Source organism: Meriones unguiculatus (genome assembly GCF_030254825.1).
Source record: "Meriones unguiculatus strain TT.TT164.6M chromosome 13 unlocalized genomic scaffold, Bangor_MerUng_6.1 Chr13_unordered_Scaffold_34, whole genome shotgun sequence".
NCBI lineage: Eukaryota > Metazoa > Chordata > Mammalia > Rodentia > Muridae > Meriones > Meriones unguiculatus.
The window spans coordinates 9,404,373-9,426,495 of NW_026843646.1; the positions used below are offsets into that span (position 1 = coordinate 9,404,373).

General features: G+C 39.0%; 1 protein-coding gene across 1 annotated transcript in view; it reads left to right on the plus strand.

Moving 5' to 3' along the window:
* The window catches only part of LOC110542709 (zinc finger protein 62 homolog), a gene marked incomplete at its 3' end in the record, with an annotated part of 129,330 nt that overhangs the window by 38,730 nt on the left and 68,477 nt on the right, over positions 1–22,123 (plus strand). Inside the window, 2 exon segments of the mRNA XM_060376248.1 lie at positions 612–874; positions 3,205–3,304. Of these exon segments, the coding sequence (XP_060232231.1) occupies positions 612–874; positions 3,205–3,304 (363 nt within the window).

Genomic DNA, 22,123 nt, shown 5'->3' on the forward strand with positions numbered 1-22,123 from the left:
GGAACGTCTTAAGCACCTTGTGATGTCTCAGATGTGTTAATTCTTCTCCTTAGGTGGAGGCATTCCTCCTCATTTTCTCTACAGACCCATCTCTGGACACATCAAATCTTTTCATATGTGTTTATCCTAAAAGAGTATCCCTCTCTCAGTTTTAATACATACCATTGCAAATGATAACCTCTTTGCTAACAATGACAGTGTCCAAGGAGTCAGGCTCGGTGTTTTGATTTCCTTCTGAGTTTAAAGTTGATGTATTATTTTAGCAGGCTCGCCACCTTTGTAAGCTCGTTCATCTTTCTCCATTCAAGTTTTAATATCATTTTTAATTTTGTGTTTCTAATGTTTTAACTACAATACATTGTTAAAATTCGCGTAACAATCTCTCTCTCTCTCTTCGTCTGTTTTGGGAGGATTCCAGGGTTTATGATAATTTAGGGACAGGACTTTAGCTCTTGACCATCAACAACTGGTCAGGAAGTATCACCAGGAAAAAAAAAAAGAAATGGCAGAGGGAGCCTAGGATTCTCCTCTAGGAATAAGTAAAAATCAGCTGCTGGCCCAAACCGGAAAGCTTTGTAAACAGGTTTGATCCGAGATTAGCTCCTGTGAAGGAGAAGACTTCTGCAGGAGCCATCTCCTGGGCTGGTGAGGAGACCAGGCCCCCTGTGGGAGGAGCCATCACCTGGGCTGGTGAGGAGACCAGGCCCCCTGTGGGAGGAGCCATCTTCTGTGCTTGTGGTGAGACCACGCCCCCTGTGGACGGAGCCAGCCCTGGGCGGCTGGTCCACTGCCTCTGCATCAGCTCCCGCCTCCCTCCTGGTTCGAGTTCGAGTCCCAACCCTCACGGGACAGCTCACTTCCGTCACCGGCTGGGGTGTGGTCATCTGATTATCATCATCTGATTATTATTATCTGATTATTATTATATTATCATCTGAACATTATTATCTGATATTATTATTATCTCTTCATTATTATAATCTAATCATTATTATTTGATATTATCAACTGATTATCATTATGATTATCTGTTTATTATTATTTGTATATTATGATATGGTTATTATCTGATTATGATTATTATCTGATATTATTATCTGTTTATTATTATTATCTGTTTATTATTATGTGATTATTATTATCTGGCTAGTATTATCTGGTTATTATTATCTGACTATTATGTGATTATTATTATCTGATCATTATTATCTGTTCATTATTATTATCTGATTATGATTATGTGTTTATTATTATTTTCTTATTATTATTATCTGATATTATTATCATCTGATTATTATTATTATCATCTGATCCTTATTACCTGTTTATTATTACCTGTTTATTACCATCTGATTATTATCATCTGGTTCATATCGGTTTATTATTATCTGTTTATTATCATTATCTGATTATTATTACCTGATTTTTATCGTTTATTGGTAATTTTGTCTGTTTACTATTATTATTTTATTATTGTCACTTTCTTGTGTGTGTGAGAAGTGCGAGGGGCCAGCTTTCCTCAGAGCCGCCTTCTGCCACCATCACTGTCACTGTCGAAATCGCCATCGCCCTCCATCCCTGGATGTGGAGTGGACACAGGGGTCCTGTCCCCTCTGCACAACACACTGGTATCTCTCTGTCTCTGTCTCTCTGCCTCTCTGTGTCTCTCTGTCTCTGTGTCTGTCTCTGTTTCTGTTTCTGTGTCTGTGTCTGTCTCTGTCTCTTTCTGTCTCTGTCTCTCTGTGTCTCTGTTGCTCTGTGTTTCTGTCTCTGACTCTCTGTCTCTGTCTCTGACTCTCTGTCTCTGTCTCTCTCTGCCTCTATCTGTCTCTCTCTGTCTGTCTCTGTCTCTCTGTCTCTGTCTATCTCTCTGTGTCTCTCTCTGTCTCTGTCTCTCTATGTCTCTCTGTCTTTCTGTTTCTCTCTGTGTGTGTCTCTCTGTCTCTGCATCTCTGTCTCTCTGTATCTGTCTCTCTCTCTGTATCTGTCTCTGTGTCTCTGTCTCTGTTTCCATCTCTGTCTCTGTGTGTGTCTATTTCTCTCTGTCTCTGTCCCTGTCTCTGCCTCTGTCTGTCTCTGTCTCTCTGTCTTTCTGTGTCTCTGTCTCTCTGTCTGTCTCTCTGTTTCTCTGTCTCTCTCTGTCCTTGTCTCTCTGTCTCCCTCTGTATCTCTATCTCTGTATCTCTGGCTCTCTGTCTCTGGCTCTCTGTGTCTCTGTCTCTGTGTCTCTGAGTCTTTGTCTCTCTGTGTCTGTCTCTTTTATCTCTCTGTCTCTGTCTCTGTGTCTCTCCTCGTCTGTGAACCCTGAGTATTCAAGCTCATTTAAATATATTTGAATGTGTTTGACTTTATTTTAATACACGGGTATTTGAATAAATTTGAATATATTTAAATACATTACGCGATGCACTGGAATGTGCTGTGGAGCTCAAAGGACGCCCTTCCAGGCCAGTCCCTCCCAGCTCCTCAGATGTCACCTCCGGGAGGTTGGTCTGATGGTAAGCGTTTGGCCCTCTGGGTAACCTGCCTGAGGGGTCACATGGGGGTCCTTGTCCTGTGACCTGAGTCACGTGAAGCCGCCAGGAGGATGGCAAACATGTTATTAGTACGTTATAATGATAATGATGTGTTATCAGCTCCTTCTCTCTGGGCTCCCTCCGCACAGGCAATGGACTTGACCCTCTGTGCAAATCCTTCAGTCCTCTGTGCCCTCATTCATTCATTCACTCATTCATTCATTAATTCATTCTCCTCCTCCTTCTCTTCCTCCTACTTCTCCTCCTTCTTCTCCTCCTTCTCCTTCTCCTCTTACTTCCTCCTCTTTTTTCTCCTCTTTCTCCTTCTCCTCCTCCTCCTCCTTCTCCTTCTCCTCCTTCTTCTTCTCCTCCTTCTCCTTCCTCCTCTTTTTCCTCCTCCTTCTCCTTCTCCTCCTTCTCCTTTTTCTCTTCCCTCCTCCTTTTTTTTCTCCTCCTCCTTCTCCTCCTTCTCCTCTTAGTTCCTCCTCTTTTGCCTCCTCCCTCTCCTTCTCCTTCTTCCTCCTCCTTCTCCTCCTCCTTCTCTTTCTCCTCTTCCTCCTCTGCCTCCAGAATCCAGGAAGCATCTTAAAGTCTTGGGGAGACAATTGAAAGGTCTGATACCCCATCCTCTTCTCCACCCCCGGAGTGTGTCTAACTGTGACCTTCTCCTCACCTTATCCCTGCACAGCGTTCTTCTCCCACAAGGTGGAACACAAGAGCAAGACCCACAATGGCAGGAGCTTCCAGAGGACAAGGATGCTGGCCTTCGAAAGCGTCTACACTGCCAAGTGAGTCCAAACCCGGTGGGGGCTGCCGGCTGGGGGAGGGAGGAGAGGAGAGGGGAGGGGAGGGGAGGGGGGGGAGGGGAGGGGAGGGGAGGGGAGGGGAGGGTGGTGAGTAGGTTTCTGCAGTGTTCTGGAGCTCAGGGAGGCATGAGTTCTAGGCCAGCCTGGTCCACAGAGCAAGTCCGGGACTTGGCCGGAGCCACAAAGAGAGACCCTGTCTCGAAATAATTCACAAGCAATTGGGGCAGCCTGGAATTCTTTATTTCTCTCTTTCTCTCCTTCCTTCCTTCCCTCCTTCCTTCCTTCCTTCCTTCCTCCCTCCCTCCTTCACTCCCTCATTCTTTCCCTCCCATCCCTTTCTCTTCCTCCTTCCTTCTCTCCCTCATTCCCTCCTTCCTTCCCTCCCTTCTTCCCTCCCTCCTTCCTTCCTTCCTTCCTTCCTTCCCTCCATCCTTCCTTCCTCCCTCCTTCCTTCCTTCCATATCAAAAAGGGGGCAGGCCAAAGTTAGCCCAAACAAATGTAAAAATCCAGGTACAAGATGCCTAGTATATCCTCAAATGCTAAAGGGGAAAGGGAGTTTATATAAAGTTTGGCTATAAAGGCCCATCCTGTGCAAAAAAGGGGGCAAGCCAAAAAATAGTCACAACCAATGTAAAACTGAGGTACAAGATGCCTGTGGTATGCTTAAATGCTAAAGGTAAGAGGGAGTTTAAATAAAGTTTGGCTATAAAGGCATAACTTCCCATTCTATATTTAAAAAGGGGATAGGACAAATAGCTACAGCATATATAAAAACCTAGGCCTAAACCTTTAAACAGGTACAGGATACCTAGGGTATGCTTAAATTCTAAATTAAAAAGGAGTTTATATAAAGTTTACTTAAAACATGCCTTTTCTGTTGCTCAAGGCAACAGGCTTGTCTCTCTAATGGAAGACCTCTCGGGAGATAGGTAGCAGCTTGGCCTAATACAACACTTACCCAAGATCCCCCAAAAAGATACTTTGATCTATCCAACCTTGTTTTTATTTCAACATGATAATGATTGTATGTTCAATAATAATAGTAACTTATATTGTTGATCCCTTTACATGGAAACAATTCTCAACCTGACTGAGACATAAAAGTATGTCTCCAGTCAAAACATCAACAATACATGGCCAATAAATCCTTGGCTATAATATCTTCAAAAATTCATTATGCCATTATTTTATTTGGCATAGTTAAAATTGGCTTACAGTTTTGTTTCATCCTGAACATCTCATACATTTATAATTTTAGAACTGTATGATACTTGTGAGAAATTATATGTATGCAGAACAAAAGGACTGGACACTGGAGATGCTGGACCAAACCTGACAGAATCCTCCTTCCAGCATGCTGAGACTTTAACATATTTGTTCTAGTCTCTCGTATGTTCCAGCATTCTGCTTGTTCCTGCCTCAACTGCTTCAATATTTCAATATTATTTGGTGATATTTGACACCAAAAAAAATAGGGCTTCTTCTTCAGACTATGTTACCTAAACTGAAATTTCTAGGCTAAGTGTATGAGGGAACATACAGGGTAAGGGTAGGGTAAGCAGTCAGGAGGCAGAGTTAGGAGGATCACATTTCCAGAAACATTTTTAAGAAGGAATTTATGGTATTAATTTGTTAGTCCCATCATTCTTTCACTCTTATTTTCTTTCTTTATTTCTTCCAATCTATCTATCTATCTATCTATCTATCTACCTATCTATTTATTATGCAGTTTTTGGCGTGCATGTACACCTGCACTCCATAAGAGGGCACCAGATCTCACTATAGATGGTTGTGAGTCACCATGTGGTTGCTGGGAATTGAACTCAGGACCTTTGGAAGAACAACCTATGCTCTTATCATCTTATCATCACCCAGCCCTGGTCCCACTTTTTTTTAGCTCATGTTCCATAAATTTTCTAAAACATAAATGAATGTGTAATGAGCATCTGTAGAAGGAGGCATTGTTTTTCAAGGAAGGAAATAAAGTGTCTTAATTTCATTAAGAAATGTCTTAATGATTCTTTATTATGGTCACAGGTAAGTTTAAACAAATACTGCTGAGTTCATCTCAAGGGGTCATGTCACCATATGGTGAATTAAATTTATCATTGTATTTTCAGGACGATAATTATTTCTTACCTATGACCACTAGGAAGCTGTATGCTGCCTTAGCAATGGCTGAGTAAACAGCAGCTTTTAAGAGGGAGGTGGGGAGGCCAGCCTTAAACTTGTGATCCTCTTGTCTCAGCCTTCTGAATGCTGGGGTTCCAGGCTTGGGCTGCTAAAGTGAGAACAGTGAAGCAGATAGTACATTTATCTGTTTTGTGTGGGGGGGATTATCACATTTTAACATTTCCAAACTTTATATGCATAACATATCTCCCACATAATAAAATACTTAAATGTATCACTCTGCCATATCAGGCAACTCCTAACCAACTGTAATTCCAACTCCAGGGGATCCAGTGTCCTCTTCTCTCCCACATGGAAACACACACACACACTATACAAACATATGTCTCTTTTAAAAAGTAAATGTGCAATCATCCTCACAACTAGAAAAGCACATTTTTTTAAGAGGTGCCAATGAGAGGCACTGTGGTAATGTGGCCTCAACAGGCAGAATATTTTGTCAAGTGTTTCATACCTTTCTTCTTCAGTAGAAGGTTTTCACATATTCTCTTTACAAAATAAAAATAGAACCCTGTGTCTCACCACAACCCCCGCCCTATGGATCTTTTCTAGTTTTTTCTGCCTTCTTTGATTTCTTTTGTTTTCAACCCATTTCTTGTAATGGAGATTTAAAAAGAATGAAATAAAATGAAGTTTCAAAACTTTCTTCCATCTGCTATTTTAGCTATAAAACTCTACTGTGTGCCTTCCTTGTGAAAAGAACCTAGAAATGTGTCATCAGGCCTGGCTCTGATATTTTGTTTCATTATGATGATGATGATGATGATGATGATGATGATGATGATAATGATGATGATGATTGGTTTTTTGAGACAGGATTTCTCTGTGTAGCTCTAGCTGTCCAGGCCTGTCTTTGTATACCAGGCTGGCCTTGAACTCACAGTCATCCACTTGCTGCCGCCTCCCGAGTGCTGGGATTAAAGGTGTGTGCCACCATGCTGGGCAGGACTTTCTTATAGCCTGGTTGAAGTCACACTATGTGATTTAGGACATGTCCATTCATGTGAGTGTGAAGAGCTGGCAGGTGATACAAGCCCCTGTTTTTGAAGTCAGGGTTTCTCTGTGTGGCCTTGCATGTCCTGAACTGGCTTTGCAAACCCAGATGACCTGGAACTCACACAGACCCCGCATACCTCTCCTTGCCCCACTGATGGTCACAGGTGTATAACACCACACCTGGCTTTTTGTTATTATCTATAAAAACAGTTTATAATCTCTGTCTACCTTTCTGAGACCAGGCCTGTTTTTCACTGGGAGAGTCGGCATTCATTAAAGAAAGTGTGGCAGGGATCCCAGAATTTCTTTTTCAGGGAGCAAGGACTTGCTGGGCCCTGGCTGAGCAGAAGAATTTAAACTGGGCACATTTAAACTGGGATTATGTAAATTTAAGCTGTGGCTGTGGGGCCAATAAAATAGCTTTACTTACTAATCTTCTTTTTTTCCCTTTCCTAAGAACTGTAAATCCCATCTGTTTATTTTTACACATATGACTGTTTTGCCTACATGAATAGGTGTACCTGTGTACCAAGTGGATGTGTGGTGCCTGAAGAGACCAGAAGAGGGAGCTGAATCCCCTGGAACTGGAGTTACAGATGGGGTGAGCTACCAGGTGGGAAACACACCTTATCCTTTGCAAGAACAAGTGCTTTTAACCCCGAGCCTTCTCTGTAGCCCCAGAACTATGAAAGGCATCCATGATCTCGTCCTCAGTGTTGTGGCTTATTGGTAGAAATCTTCTCACAATATTGACTGTAAGTCTAGAAGGCAGTCACCGACATTTCTGGGTTCCCATGAAAACTGCAGCTACCTTGACCTTGCCCCTGGTGCTAGGGGGTCAGTCAGGAAAGTGGCTAAGACACTGCAGAACACCAGCACGCTGGGTGTCAGGAGCGTGGCTTCTGTAGATCAGTCAGGAAAGCTCTAGTCAGAAAAATCATAGTGGACACTCCTCAGTGATGGGACAACTGGGTATCCCAGGACACAGTAGAAAGCAGGAGTTGTGTCCTTTTTGAACATGACAATTGCCATGGCCCAGGGGCATAGATTCGGGTCACTTCAAATTCCACGTTCCCATGTGGAGGCAGTCCCATCAAATATTTATACTATCAGAACAGCCATAAATGCTCTTCAGTTAGACCTTAGAAAAGCGGGTTATGGCAAAACAGAAAACTCAGCTATGGGCCTCCAATGCCATCAAGTGAAATTCTTAACAACAGGCCTGGGATAAGCTTGTGTTCTATTTAGCATGACCCTACAGGTATTCATCAGTCCTAGGACACTAGGTCCAACCAAGAGACTGGCAAGGAATGGCAAATAGGGGTTAAAGATGGCCCAAGACAAATTGTTATTAGGCTCTAGACAAATCGACGTCTCCACATCACTCCAGTTCTGAGTGGTCAGTCAGACTCTGTAGACACAGCGCCTCTGTGGGCATTCTCATTCCCATGATGAGGTGGGCGGTCAGGTTCAGGGTGTGCAACTCTTTTAACATGGGAGAGAAATTCCCAGCAAACTCCACAGACAACAAGTCGAATCCAAGAGCAAATGAGAAGGACAGGCTATTGATACCAGCAACTGCCTCAGTGTTCCTGAATTATAGCAATATCTACACAAACACACACACACATAGCAGTATTCTTTCTCTATCTCTCTGTCTCTATCTCTCTGTCTCTCTTTCTTTCTCTCTCTCAAACATATGCACCCCAAATTACTCATGAACAGAGCCTCAGAGTGGCTTGCTGAGTGATGCAGATGACTGTGCTATGGTGGCCAATGAAGAATAAATAGCAGAGGAAGCAGTAGCAGCAGATAATCAAGAGATGGCTTAGATTTCTGGGATTGCCCTTGATAATGGCCAGGAAAGGCTTAGTACTTCATGAATTGACCCAAAACCACAGCAGTGATAGCAAAGAAGCACAGAGCTGCACCAAACCCATAACCAGAAAACCCTAAAGGGCAGGCCAGATCATTAGTTTGGGGAGGTGGATTTATGTCAAGGAATACACTTCCGTATTTCATAAAGAGGAAGCTGTCAGGCTCCAATCTTCCAGAAATCAATAAAATGGTTGAGGTGTCTAATGTTATTAATAAAAAGAGCAAAGAAAAACATGAGGGAAATGTGGGTGCAGAGATACAGATATTCACTCACACAGAAATACCATGAAAGCATGAAACCAGAAGCCATATGCATACAAAAGAATTAAATATATATTGTAGCTTTGACAACCCACAAATATGCCCTTGAGTTTTCTCTGTTGCCATCTCTTGCTGCTCATGGGGCTAAATGGTTAGTCTGGTTTGTGGCCCCTTGGAGAAAACTAACTTTAAAATTTATTATTATTATTATTATTTAAAGAGGTAGTGACTGTTCTTTTTGGAGGGAGGGGAACTTTATTGATGATCCATGGTGTATTTCTCTTTTTTTCTTTAAAAATTTATTATTTGTAGAGTATTCTGCCTGCATAGCAGAAAAGGGTGCCAGATCTCACTATAGATGGTTGTGAAACACCACATGGGTGCTGGAAATCAAACTCAGGACCTTTGGAAGAGAAGCCTGCGCTCTTAAGCTCTGTGACGTCTCTCCAGACCCATCATTTATTATTATTTTATTTTTTCAATTTTTATTGATTCATTTTACATCCCTGTAGTAGACCCCTCTCTCCTCTCTTCCTGGTCCTACTCTCCCTGTTTCCCCTATCATCCCTCACCTGGCTCCTCAGAGAAAGGGATCACCCCCTCCCCTGTGTCCACCCACCCACACCACCAAATCAAGTTGCATCAGGACTCAGTGCATCCTCCTCCCCTGTGGCATGGCAAGGTAGCCCCAACAGGAGAATGTGATAGAAAAGCTAGCTTGCGGGTCAGGTTGTGTTCATATGTGTGTTGGTCCCACTGTGTTTACAAGACCTTGTTACCCTTGTATCCTTCATCCTCTCTGGCACTTACACTCTGCACACAGAGTTCCTTGAGCCCTTAGGGGAGGGGATTGCTGGAGACATCTCATTTAGGGTGGAATGGTCTAAGGCCCCTCACTGCAAATCAACTAGATGTGGGTCTCTGTATTTGTTCCCATCTTCTGCAGGAAGTTTTCTATGATGGCCGAGCAAGGAACTGATCTGTGTGTACGACTGTGCTCCTTTGTCACAACTATAGCATTTACATTTCTCTGATGTCCATGGCCTGTGTAGACTCAGGCTCCTGGCCACCCAAGCCATGTTGGATCAAGGTTCCTTTTCATGGAGTGGGCTTCCTGAAACTCAACCAGATACTAATTGATCACTTGCATGAAATTTGTGCCACAAGCACACCAGCAAATCTTGTACCCAGGTTGCCATTGGAGAGTGAAGGGTGTATGGTTGAGTTGGTGTGTACTTTCCTCTTTAGGTGGGTTGTGGTGAATGTTAAGGGGAATGCGAGCACCCACAAGCATGCCCTGCATGTCTTCAATGTCTTATGTATTGTTTAAAAAGCAGGCAGTTGAGAATAACTATAAAGTTATGCTCCAAGAATCTGACACTTGGTGGAAATTAAACTTTCAGGAACTAGCATGGCACCTCTTCATTTTTCTAGTTCCTCCTGTATCCTGTTATTTTCAGGTATTTCAGACCGAGCAAAAGCATCTCTTCAGGCTGGAAATGGACTGTAGTTTCCAGGTTAGATATAGTAGTAGCATAAAATTAGGTCAGTGGTGAACTATACTTATCTGTATGCATTATTAAGAACATTTAGATTGCAACATGTTTATATTCATGAATGGACTTATATGTATTACAGGGATTTTATGTAGATAATTCACAGTACGATTGCTTAAAACTCCTTCAAACATTTACTGTTATTTCATCCACTTCCTTCTTGTATATTTATCCTCCTTCATAATTAGAGTACTTCACCCAGTTTATCCCAATCAGAAAAATTGTACCTACCATTGTATTGCTACCCTACCATGCTTTCTTGTTTCTACAGTTATTCTACAATGATTACTCACAAACCAACATTTGGAGCTAGATGCCCCAGAGTAGAGAATGAAAGATATTTGTCTTCTGGATATGGGTTACCTAAATTTATATATATATATATATATATATATATATATATTACTTACATCTATTTATGTATGATATTTATTGTGTTAAACATATTTATGAGTTTCCATTTCCTACCTACTGTGAACAGAATAGCAATGAAGGTGACTGAGCAAGTATTTATAGAGTGGGATGTCTAGTCATTTTTACGTATGTCAAGGAAAAGAGAGCAGAGTCAGGCAGCATATTTATTTTTTTCTATTTAGAAAATTCTCCACTCTGATTTCTGGAATGGCTCAACCTGTTAAAAAACACACCTCCCTTTCCAGAGATTGATTTTCATGCCTGTTCTGTAGAAGAATCTTACATACCACCCAAAACCCTGTTATACTTCTAAAAATTACAAAGAGAATAAGTTTTTAGTTCATGTACTATTTATATCAATTACTATCATATAATTACATTTTGAATATGTATATTGTCCACAAATTAATATGTAACATGCATAACTTCCTAAAATATGTTTTTAACAGCAGCTTCTATTCTGAAATAAAATGTCTGTGATTGGGAGACAAAGTGAGGGACTCTTATTTTTCTTTAAATACACATTTCAGAAGAAGTTACTTTAAAGTAGGTAAATGATTTAATTTTAGTACACTAATGAGTTTTATTAAAAAACTAATACATCAAAATGACCACTTTTTATTTGCTAGTTTTTGTTTTTCAAACATCTCAAAGAGTTTTTATCGGGTCTTAAGATAATAATGTAGCACTTAGGGAAAAAGATGCACCCCAGCAGCCCTGCACTGGAGGCCAGCATGGAGAAGACTTCCACCATGGCCCTGCCCTTGGTGCTCTGGTACACACAGCTGAAGGTGACCCAGACACTAAGGAACACCAGCATGCTGAATGTCATGAACTTGGCCTCATTGAATGTGTCAGGCAGGTTCCTCACCAGGAAAGCTACAGTGAAGCTCCCTAGGGCTTCCCTTAAGGGTCCCTAAGTATGCCAGCACAGAATAGAACGCAGTATCTGAGCCCTTGTAGCATAAAATGATGACATGAGCCTGTTCAGAGTGTTCAGCTGTGTCAATATAGGGAAGTGAGGTCCCCAGCCAGACTCCAGAGAGAATAAGTTGGATCAGAACACAGATGGAGATGACAGCATTATAGACCCCTGAGACAAACAACCTTCTCATTATTCTTTCTGGCTTCATGACCCTAAAGGCCAGAATTGCAGTTATAGTTTTTGCCAAAACAGTGGAAATAGCAAAGGTGAACACAAGTGCAAATTTTATTTGTTGCAGTATGCAGGAGACATTGTTTGGGCATCCAATGAAGAAAAAGGAGCAGAGGAAGCAGAAGAGGATGGAGATTAGCAGGATGTAGCTGAGAGTCCGGTTATTAGCCTTAACAATGGCTGATTTTCAGTGTTTAAGGAAGATCCCCAAAACTGCAGTTGTGCTGACAGATAAGCACAGAGCTGTGCAGGCCAGAGCCATGCCCAGAGGATCTTCAAGGAGAAAAAAGGCACTGTTTTGGGCAGGCAATAGTTTCTCTCAGGGTTTGGGTACTATTGACTTGGGCAAGGGATGCACACCTGCTGATCTGTGGGGAGGAAGTGAATCAACATTTCAGCTTTTACAATTATTTAGTCATTGCACATTTAGTTCATGAGACTGCTTTCCTTTGATGTGTGTAGCCTGGCATATTCTCCTTCCTGATACTGCCAAGGAAGGAACTCTTTATAGTTCCCATTTCTACTGTTTATCTTGTTTAATTCATAATAAGCTTTCTGCTGAAGAATTTATCAGTTTCTCTAGGGCAGTGAAATATATAAATATATTATTCTTATTCAGATGAAGTAATGCTGTCAAGCAATCCTCGAATGCTTTTTTTATATACTGTGAGTTTCTAAGTATGTACACAAAGTATTTTGATCACATCTGTGTATAAAAATATACTTCCTTGATTCCACCATTATGGGTTCTTCTCATTTTTATTGTTACTCACAGTTTCAGTGGATATTTGTTAACCCACTTCTATATAATTTTTTCTAAGGTAACATGGGAATAAGTTAGATCTGACCTCCATGGACTATGGAAGAATAATGATTTGGCAGTAAATATACAACACTTGCATAAAAAAAAAGAAACAGAGCTACATGCTCAGATCAATCAGTACCTATCTCAGCTGTGGAGGTTGCAAATAAATTTCTATATCTTTAACATCCTTTGACTCAGGACAGGAATCATAATCTTTCATTATTAATTCTAGAATAATCCTGGGAATTGTTCTAATTTTCACTTTTGTTCTTTCAGTAATATTCTGAAGTCTAAAAAAATGACCTACATGTCATATAATAGTACAATAAATCTTTAAATATTAAATCAGAAGGGAGAATGACACAGCCAAATTCACTGAAATTGTTGAGATTCATAAAGCCAGCACCGTTGCTTGACACAATTCCAGATTGTTATGATCACTCTTATTCTATATCTAACTTTTTTTTTCTATGTATTGCATTACAGGGGACTTTCTGCAGTATGATTCAATTTCTGGTTTTTTTTGTTTTTTTTTTCTACAGAAGTTATGTCTGTGTCTTTTTATGAAAATCCTAAACTTAACTTTATCTGTCCACTGTTTGGAAATCTTTACAAAGCTTGCAGATCATTAAGCACAGACAAGCAGATAGAGAGATGAGGCCATTATTTCAGGAGTTTTCTTGGGGTATATACCCCTAAACAGTATATTGGTGCAGGGTAAACAAAGACAATATGCAAACCCTGAGAGGGCAGGAGATTTGGGTAAATCTCTTGTTTCTTTTATTATAGGCTGAGAACTCCCTGAAAATGTTGTTTAGAGATATGAGGCAATTGACCGTACATTCCTGATGAAATAAAACTCAGTAAATAAGATAAATTGACTAAAATAAACTTTTTTCTACTTTATAGCATAGATGATAATACATATAGTGAAGGTAATTATTTATTAGTATTTTCTGTTCATAAAAGACAAGTTCATGTATTTTCTATGTCTCTGGACTGCAATTATTCTGCAAACATTGCCAGCCTAAAAGAAGGCTCTCACACACCTGAATGACCTAAAAAAACAATGAAGAAGATATAGACACAGCCAAGAAGAGTAGATGGCTGGAAATAATCACACTCAGTGCTGAAATCAATATACTAAAACCAAAATTATTCAAAGAGCCAACAAAACCATTTTCTGATTTATTTGAGAAAATCAACAGCATAGACAAACCCTGAACCAAAGTAACCAAAGGCAGAAAGACACTATTGAAATGAACAAAGTAGAAAATGAAAAGTGGGACATAAGAACAGACACCGGGGAAATAAAAAAGAATCTTTAAGTGGTACTTCAAAAGCTTATACTTTACAAAATCTTTATATAGAATGGACAATTTTCTTGATAGATTCCACTTACCAAAGTGAAATGAAAATCAGGTAAATAAATTAAATAGGCCTATCTCCCCTAAGTAAATAGAAGTAATCATCAAAATTACTCTTCCTAAAAAGCCCTGAGCCAGATGGTTTCTGCAAAGAATTCTACCAGAATTTCAAAGAAGTGCTAACTAAATCCAATACTCTTCAAACCATTCCACAAAATAGAAACAGAAGGAACATTACCAACCTCATTCTCTGAGACCACAGTCACCTTGATACCTAAATTGCAGAAAGAGCCAACAAAGAAAGAGAACTTCAGACCAATTTCCCTTATGAACATTGATGCAAATATATTCAATAAAATACTCGCAAACAGAATCCAAAAACACATTAAAGGTATCATCTGCTACCACTAAGTAGTCTTCATTCCAGGCATATATTGATGGTTCAATCAATGGAAATCCATCAATTAGATGCATCATACAAACACACTAAAAGAAAAAAAAGCAACAACCCATGACCATCTCCTTAGATGCCTAACAATTATTTGACAAAATCCAACACCTGTTCATGTTTAAAGTTTTGGAAATATCAGGAATACAAGTCACATACCTAAACACAGTAGGCACACTATACAGCAAGGCTATAGCCAACATCAAACTAAATGTACAGAAACTTAAACCAATCCCACTGAAATCAGGGACAAGGCACGGATGCCCACTCTCTCCTTATCTCTTCAACACACTTGAAGTCATATAGCACACTGCAAGAAATTTATCCCATGGTAGCAGTAGATTGTAGAATATAAAGAATTTTTATTTAATCTTTAAACATTTTATTGTCTTAAATAAAAGATAAAAAGTTCTGTTTCTTATAAAATTGCCTAAGGGTTGGCTTTTTTCAGTTTAATAAATAATAACAGATTCTCATCATTATAATAATGTGTATTCCCTCTGACTTTATTTTTTATAAAAAAATTAATTTAAAATAACATATTTGCCTCACTATATCTCTTCTTGTTCTTCTTTCCAGACCTTCTCCTGGACCCATGTTATATTTATTATCTCTCAAATTCATGGACTCTTTCTCATTAAATGTGGTATTTGTGTCTTTGTGTGTGTGTGTTTGTATTCATAAATACTACTTGCTCATTCCATGCAATGTTACATGTATATGTTATCACATGGTTGACCACAGGCAGCCATACTTTTACTTATGATGATTGGCTTTTTCTGCAATTGTTGATACTTGAAATGTCAACTATAATTGTTTTAATTGCTGTTCCATTTCTTGTGCATTGAGGAAACAACTACACATCTACTTTTCCTGGAGTTACTTTCAGGCACCAATCATTACATTTGTTTATTACAGAAATATAATTTGATCTTGGACAACTGGATATCTCACATTCAATGGGGAGCCTATTGCATGGATCACTGTAAGAGTTGAGATGGCCATTCTAGGCGCCAAAAGGAAAGACTTTTAAGTAGGTTGATTTTTACACAATAGCAAGAGAACTGCCACTCAAACCTTCACACATTGAGAGGAATCAGCAGTGGTTACTAATGGATGCAGGAATGAGTGAAAGAGACATAGGGAAGAGCACTACATTATGACACCATGGTCACTTCTTAGCTTTCCTGTTCTACATTCCCAAGCAGTTTGAGGAAAGATTTTATTTTTATACTTATCTGGTTGGAAATGTGCTGCTCTGGACAAAATACACAAGAAAAACAGCAGACAGGTCTTTCTTCTTGTGGAACTTTCCAGAATCCTGGACCACAGCTCTGTGCACATACAGATTGAGGAGTCTGAGGCAATACAGAAAAACTCGTAGTAATATTTTACATTAATTTAAAATACTTTATGCTAAATAGCTTAAATGCATACATCCTATGTAAAATCTATGTATTTATGAGGAACTCAGAAGTTTTAATATGGGAGTGTAGAATGGAGTAAGATAGCACATTTCCCAATGCTAAATGTTCAACATCCCTTTATTGGTGTCTAAACTATGACTCACTTCTTCCTAGCCTTTGTGAAATGTGTACAACATCCATATATTCTCTTCTGTGAGGCACCAAGCCAGAATTCATTTTTCATATGAATTATGGAATAGTTGGATTGTCAGACAGAAACCCAGTCACTCCTGCCTCATCTATTTCTACCTTTACATTTCTAGTCCTGCAGTAATACCCACACACTCTCCTTCAGCTGCAAAAGAAAGTTCAATTTTCTCATGAACGATGGTTTGGTCTTTGGTGAATTATGATCTATTACTGTGATTTTACCCTTGACTCCCAATGCTAGGAATAGTTCTATGCCTTCTTTTCAAACATTAGTGACATTGTCACATAAGATTTTTACCAGTTGCACTTTATTTAATCATATTAACTACTAAACTTCTAACACAACTTTAGCTTGTTATATGTTAGAAATTGTATAGAAGAGGAACTATTTCTGTCTATTCTTAGACCTCTTTTCTGCCCTTGATTTGGATTCAGTTTCTGTCTCATGAATATGAATATATTAACAGGAATATGTTTCTGGATAACTGGCTCAGAAGTTAAGAGTGCACACTGCTTTTGCAGTGAAATACGAGTTCAGTTCCTGTCACACATTTCTGGCAACTCGTATACATTGATTACAGAAATGGCTTGTATCTAAATCCATAGTTTATTGTTCATGCTAGTTCACAAACTTGTAAAACTATTGATATGCTTGAGTATGAATTGTGTGCATGGAAGGATGCTTGAGCATGATCATGCATGTATAATAAAAATATGTGATTATATACATAGGCTTGTATGCAAGTGTGTGTACACACAGAAAAACCCACATACCTACAAACCTATATATATATATATATATAAAACCAAGAACATTCATTCATTCACTGTAGCATGAATGAACACACATTTAAATTCAATTCATGTAAATCTATCTACAGGAAGTACTTGTTTTTATGTATATTTTATGTGCATATATAGATATACATAATTATGAAATGCTGGTTTATTTCTGAGTTAAAGTAATCAAATAGGACTGAAGAGTTGATTTAGTGTTTAACATGCTTGTCACATGAACATGAATACCTTGACTTGATCATGCTGAAGGGATGGAAAGAAAAGTTGGCTGTAGAAAATATTCCTCTAATAGGAATTTTGTGATCATAAATACAGTAAGAAAGTCAAGGAAATTCTGTCCACTGAATACTGTAAAATCAATAACCAAAGGTTTCAGAGAAATAGCCTGATAAAAATATAAGGGTGAGCAACTGAGGAAGATAACCAGTGTTGAGTGTCAACCTAACAAGTATATGTGCTCAGTCATACACAAGCTCACAATAACAATAAAGCTAGGAACATAGAATATATGAATCATTTTAATTTTTCAAAGAGACTTCACACAATCAGGGAGACAAGGCACACAGTTAAACATAATAAAGGCAATGTACAGCAAGCCAATAGCCAACATCATGTTAAATGTTCAGAAATTTCAAGCATTCCCACTAAAATCAGTGACAAGACAAGGCTGCCAATCTCACCATATCTCAATACAGTGCTTGAATTTCTACCTAGAGCAATTAAAAAAGTGAAGGAGATCAAAGGGATACAAACTGGAAAATAGGAGCTTGAAGTATTACTATTTGCAGATGATAAGTGACTCGCAAGATTCTACCAGAGAACTCCTACAGAGGCTAAACAATTTCAGTGAAGTGTCTGGATACAAAATTAACTCAAAAAATTCAGTAGACCTTCTGTACACAAGCAACAACAGGGCTGAGAAATAAATTAGGGAAACAACACAATTCACAATAGCCACAAATACTACAAAATATCTTGGTGTAATTCCAACCAAGCATTTAAAAGACCTATATGACAAGAACTTCAAGTCTTTAAATTGCTTTAAATTTAAATTACTTTAAAATTTCAAAGAGATATCACATGATTTTAAGAACTCTTTACAAATATTTCTCTACATATTAAATATTGAAAAATTTCAGCCTTGATTGAAGCTTCTTGACCATTTAATCAGAACTTCATTGATAAAAAAGCCTTGATCTTGTGGACTCTTGAAAACAAACTCTCCCACTTTAACTAGTAATGAATTATGCTTAGCATGTTCCACAAAATTTTGAATATCATACATTTCTATAATATTCTTGTTCTCAACCAAGCACACAACCTGATGACCACAGCCAACATCAAAATCAAGAGATCTAACAACCACTGGTCATTAATCTCTCTCAACATCAATGGACTCAACTCTCCAATAAAAAGACACAGATTAACAGAATGGATACGTAAACTAAACCCAGCAATCTGTTGCATACAAGAAACACACCTAAGACACAAAGATAGACATTACCTGAGGGTAAAAGTTTGGAAGACGACTTTCCAAGCAAACGGAACCAAGAAGCAAGCAGGAGTAGCCATTCTAATATCTGATAAAATAGACTTTCAACCAAAATTAATCAAAAGAGATGGGGAAGGACACTTCATACTCATCAAGGGAAAATTCCACCAGGAAGACATCACAATCCTGAACATCTATGCCCCAAATACAAGGGCACCCACATTTGTGAAAGAAACATTGATAAAATTTAAAGCACATATAGATCCCCACACATTAATATTGAAAGACTTCAACACCCCACTCTCAACAAAAGATAGGTCAACCAAACAGAAATTAAACAAAGAAACAATGTCTCTGACAGAGGTCATGAATCAAATGGACCTAACAGACATTTACAGAACTTTACACCCAAACACAAAAGAATTTACCTTCTTCTCAGCACCTCATGGAACCTTCTCCAAAATAGACCATATGGTGGGTCACAAAGCAAGCCTCAACAGATACAAGAAGATTGAAATAATCCCATGTATCTTGTCTGATCACCATGGAATAAAGCTGGACCTCAACAATAACAGAAATAACAAAAAGCCTACACACACATGGAAACTGAACAACTTGTTATTAAATGACAGCTGGGTCAGGGAAGAAATAAAGAAAGAAATTAAAGTCTTTCTAGAAATCAATGAAAATGAAGACACAACATACCCGAACTTGTGGGACACAATGAAAGCAGTGCTAAGAGGAAAGTTCATAGCACTAAGTGCCTTCAAGAAGAAATTCGAGACAGCTCATTCAAGCACCCTAATGGCTCACTTAAAAACCCTAGAAAAAGAAGAAGCAGACACAAGAAGGAGTAGACGGCTGGAAATAATCAAACTCAGGGCTGAAATCAATCAATTAGAAACAAATAAAACAATTCAAAGAATCAATGAAACCAAGAGCTGGTTCTTTGAGAAAATCAACAAGATCGACAAACCCTTAGCCAGGCTAACTAAAAGGCAGAGAGACACCACCCAAATCAACAAAATCAGAAATGAAAAGGGGGATATAACTACAGACACTGAGGAAATCCAAACAATCATTAGGACTTACTTCAAAAGTCTATATGCCACAAAATTTGAAAATCTAAATGAAATGGACAATTTTCTTGATCGATTTGACTTACCAAAGCTGAATCAGGACCAGGTAAATCTACTAAATAGTCCTATATCCTCCAAAGAAATAGAAGTGGTCATCAAAAGTCTCCCATCGAAAAAAAAGCCCAGGACCAGATGGCTTCAGCGCAGAATTCTTCCAGACCTTCAAAGAGCTAACACCAATTCTCTTCAAACTATTCCACAAAATAGAAACAGAAGGAATATTACCAAATTCATTCTATGAAGCCAGTCACCTTGGTACCTAAACCTCACAAAGACTCAAAAAAGAAAGAGAATTTCTGGCCAATCTCCCTTATGAACATTGATGCAAAAATACTTAATAAAATACTTGCAAACCGAATCCAAGAACACATCAAAGATATTATCCACTATGATCAAGTAGGCTTCATCCCAGGTATGCAGGGGTGGTTCAATATACGGAAATCCATCAATGTGATATACCATATTAACAAACTGAAAGAAAAAAACCACATGATAATCTCCCTAGATGCTAAAAAAGCATTTGACAAAATCCAACATCCATTCATGTTCAAAGTATTGGAGAGATCAGGGATACAAGGCACATATCTAAACATAGTAAAGGCGATATACAGCAAGCCTATAGCCAACGTGAAACTGAACGGAGAGAAACTTAAAGCAATCCCACTGAAATCAGGGACAAGACAAGGCTGCCCACTCTCTCCATATCTCTTCTACATAGTGCTAGAAGTCCTTGCTAGAGCAATAAGACAGTTGAAGGAGATCAAGGGGATACAAATTGGAAACGAAGAAGTCAAATTATCACTATTTGCAGATGATATGATAGTATACATGAGTGACCCCAAAAACTCTACCAGGGAACTCCTACAGCTGATAAACACCTTCAGCAAAGTGGCCGGATACAAAATCAACTCAAAAAAATCAGTAGCCCTCCTGTATACAAAAGACAAAAGGCCTGAGAAAGAAATTAGGGAAACAACACCCTTCACAATAGCCACAAATGACATAAGGTACCTTGGAGTAACCCTAACCAAGGAAGTCAAAGACTTGCATGAAAAAAATTACAAATCTCTGAAGAAAGAATTAGAAGAAGATATGAGAAGATGGAAAGATCTCCCATGCTCATGGCTGGCAGGATTAACATAGTAAAAATGGCCATCTTACCAAAAGCAATCTAAAGATTCGATGCAATGCCCATCAAATTACCAACACAATTGTTTACAGACCTGGAAAGAAAAATTCTCAACTTCATATGGAATAACAAGAAACCCAGAATTGCTAAAACAATCCTCTACAATAAAAGATCTTCCAGAGGTATCTCCATCCCTGATCTTAAGTTGTACTATAGAGCAACAGTTTTAAGAACTGCATGGTACTGGCATAGAAACAGAATGGTGGATCAATGGAACCAAACAGAGGACCCAGAAATAAACCCACACACTTATGGACACCTGATCTTTGACAAAGACGCCAAAACCATACAATGGAAAAAAGATAGCATCTTCAACAAATGGTGCTGGTCTAACTGGATGTCTACATGTAGAAAAATGAAAATAGATCCATACTTGTCACTCTGCACAAAACTGAAGTCCAAGTGGATCAAAGGCCTCAACATAAAACCAGACACATTAAATCGGCTTGAAAAAAAAGTGGAAAATACCCTAGAACTCATTGGTACAGGGGAAAACTTCCTGGACAGAACACCAACAGCACAGGCTCTAAGAGCAACAATCAATAAATGGGACCTCATGAAACTGAAAACCTTCTGTAAGGCAAAAGACACGGTCATCAAAACAAAGCGACCGCCTAGAGATTGGGAAAGAATCTTCACCAACCCTTTATCGGACAGAGGACTCATATCCAGTATATATAAAGAACTAAAGAAGCTGAAAAGCAGCAAACCAAGTAATCCACGTAAAAAATGGGGAACAGAGCTAAACAGAGAATTCTCTGTAGAGGAATACCGAATGGCAGAGAAGCACTTAAAGAAATGCTCAACCTCACTAGCCATTAGGGAAATGCAAATCAAAACAACCCTGGGATTTCACCTTACACCCATGAGAATATCCAAGATCAAAACCTCAAGTGACAACACATGCTGGAGAGGATGTGGAGAAAGGGGAACCCTTCTGCAATGCTGGTGGGAATGTAAACTTGTACAACCACTCTGGAAATCAATCTGGCACTTTCTCGGACAACTAGGAATAGCGCTTCCTCAAGATCCAGCCATACCACTACTGGGCATATATCCAAAAGAGGCTCAAGTACACAAAAAGGACATTTGCTCAACCATGTTTGTAGCAGCTTTATTTGTAATAGCTAGAAGCTGGAAACAACCCAGATGCCCCTCAACTGAAGAATGGATGCAGAAATTGTGGTACATCTACACAATGGAATATTACTCAGCAATGAAAAATAAGGAAATCATGAAATTTGCAGGTAATTGGTGGGATCTGGAAAGGATCATTCTGAGTGAGTTGTCCCAGAAGCAAAAAGACACACACGGTATATATTCACTCATATAGACATACAACATAGGACAAACCCACTAAAACCTGTGCATCTAAAGAAACTAAGCAAGAGAGAGGACCCTAACAAAAATGTCCAATCCCCATCTGGAAAGGCAAAGAGGATGGACATCAGAAGAAGAAGAAAACAGGAAACAACCTAGGAACCTACGACAG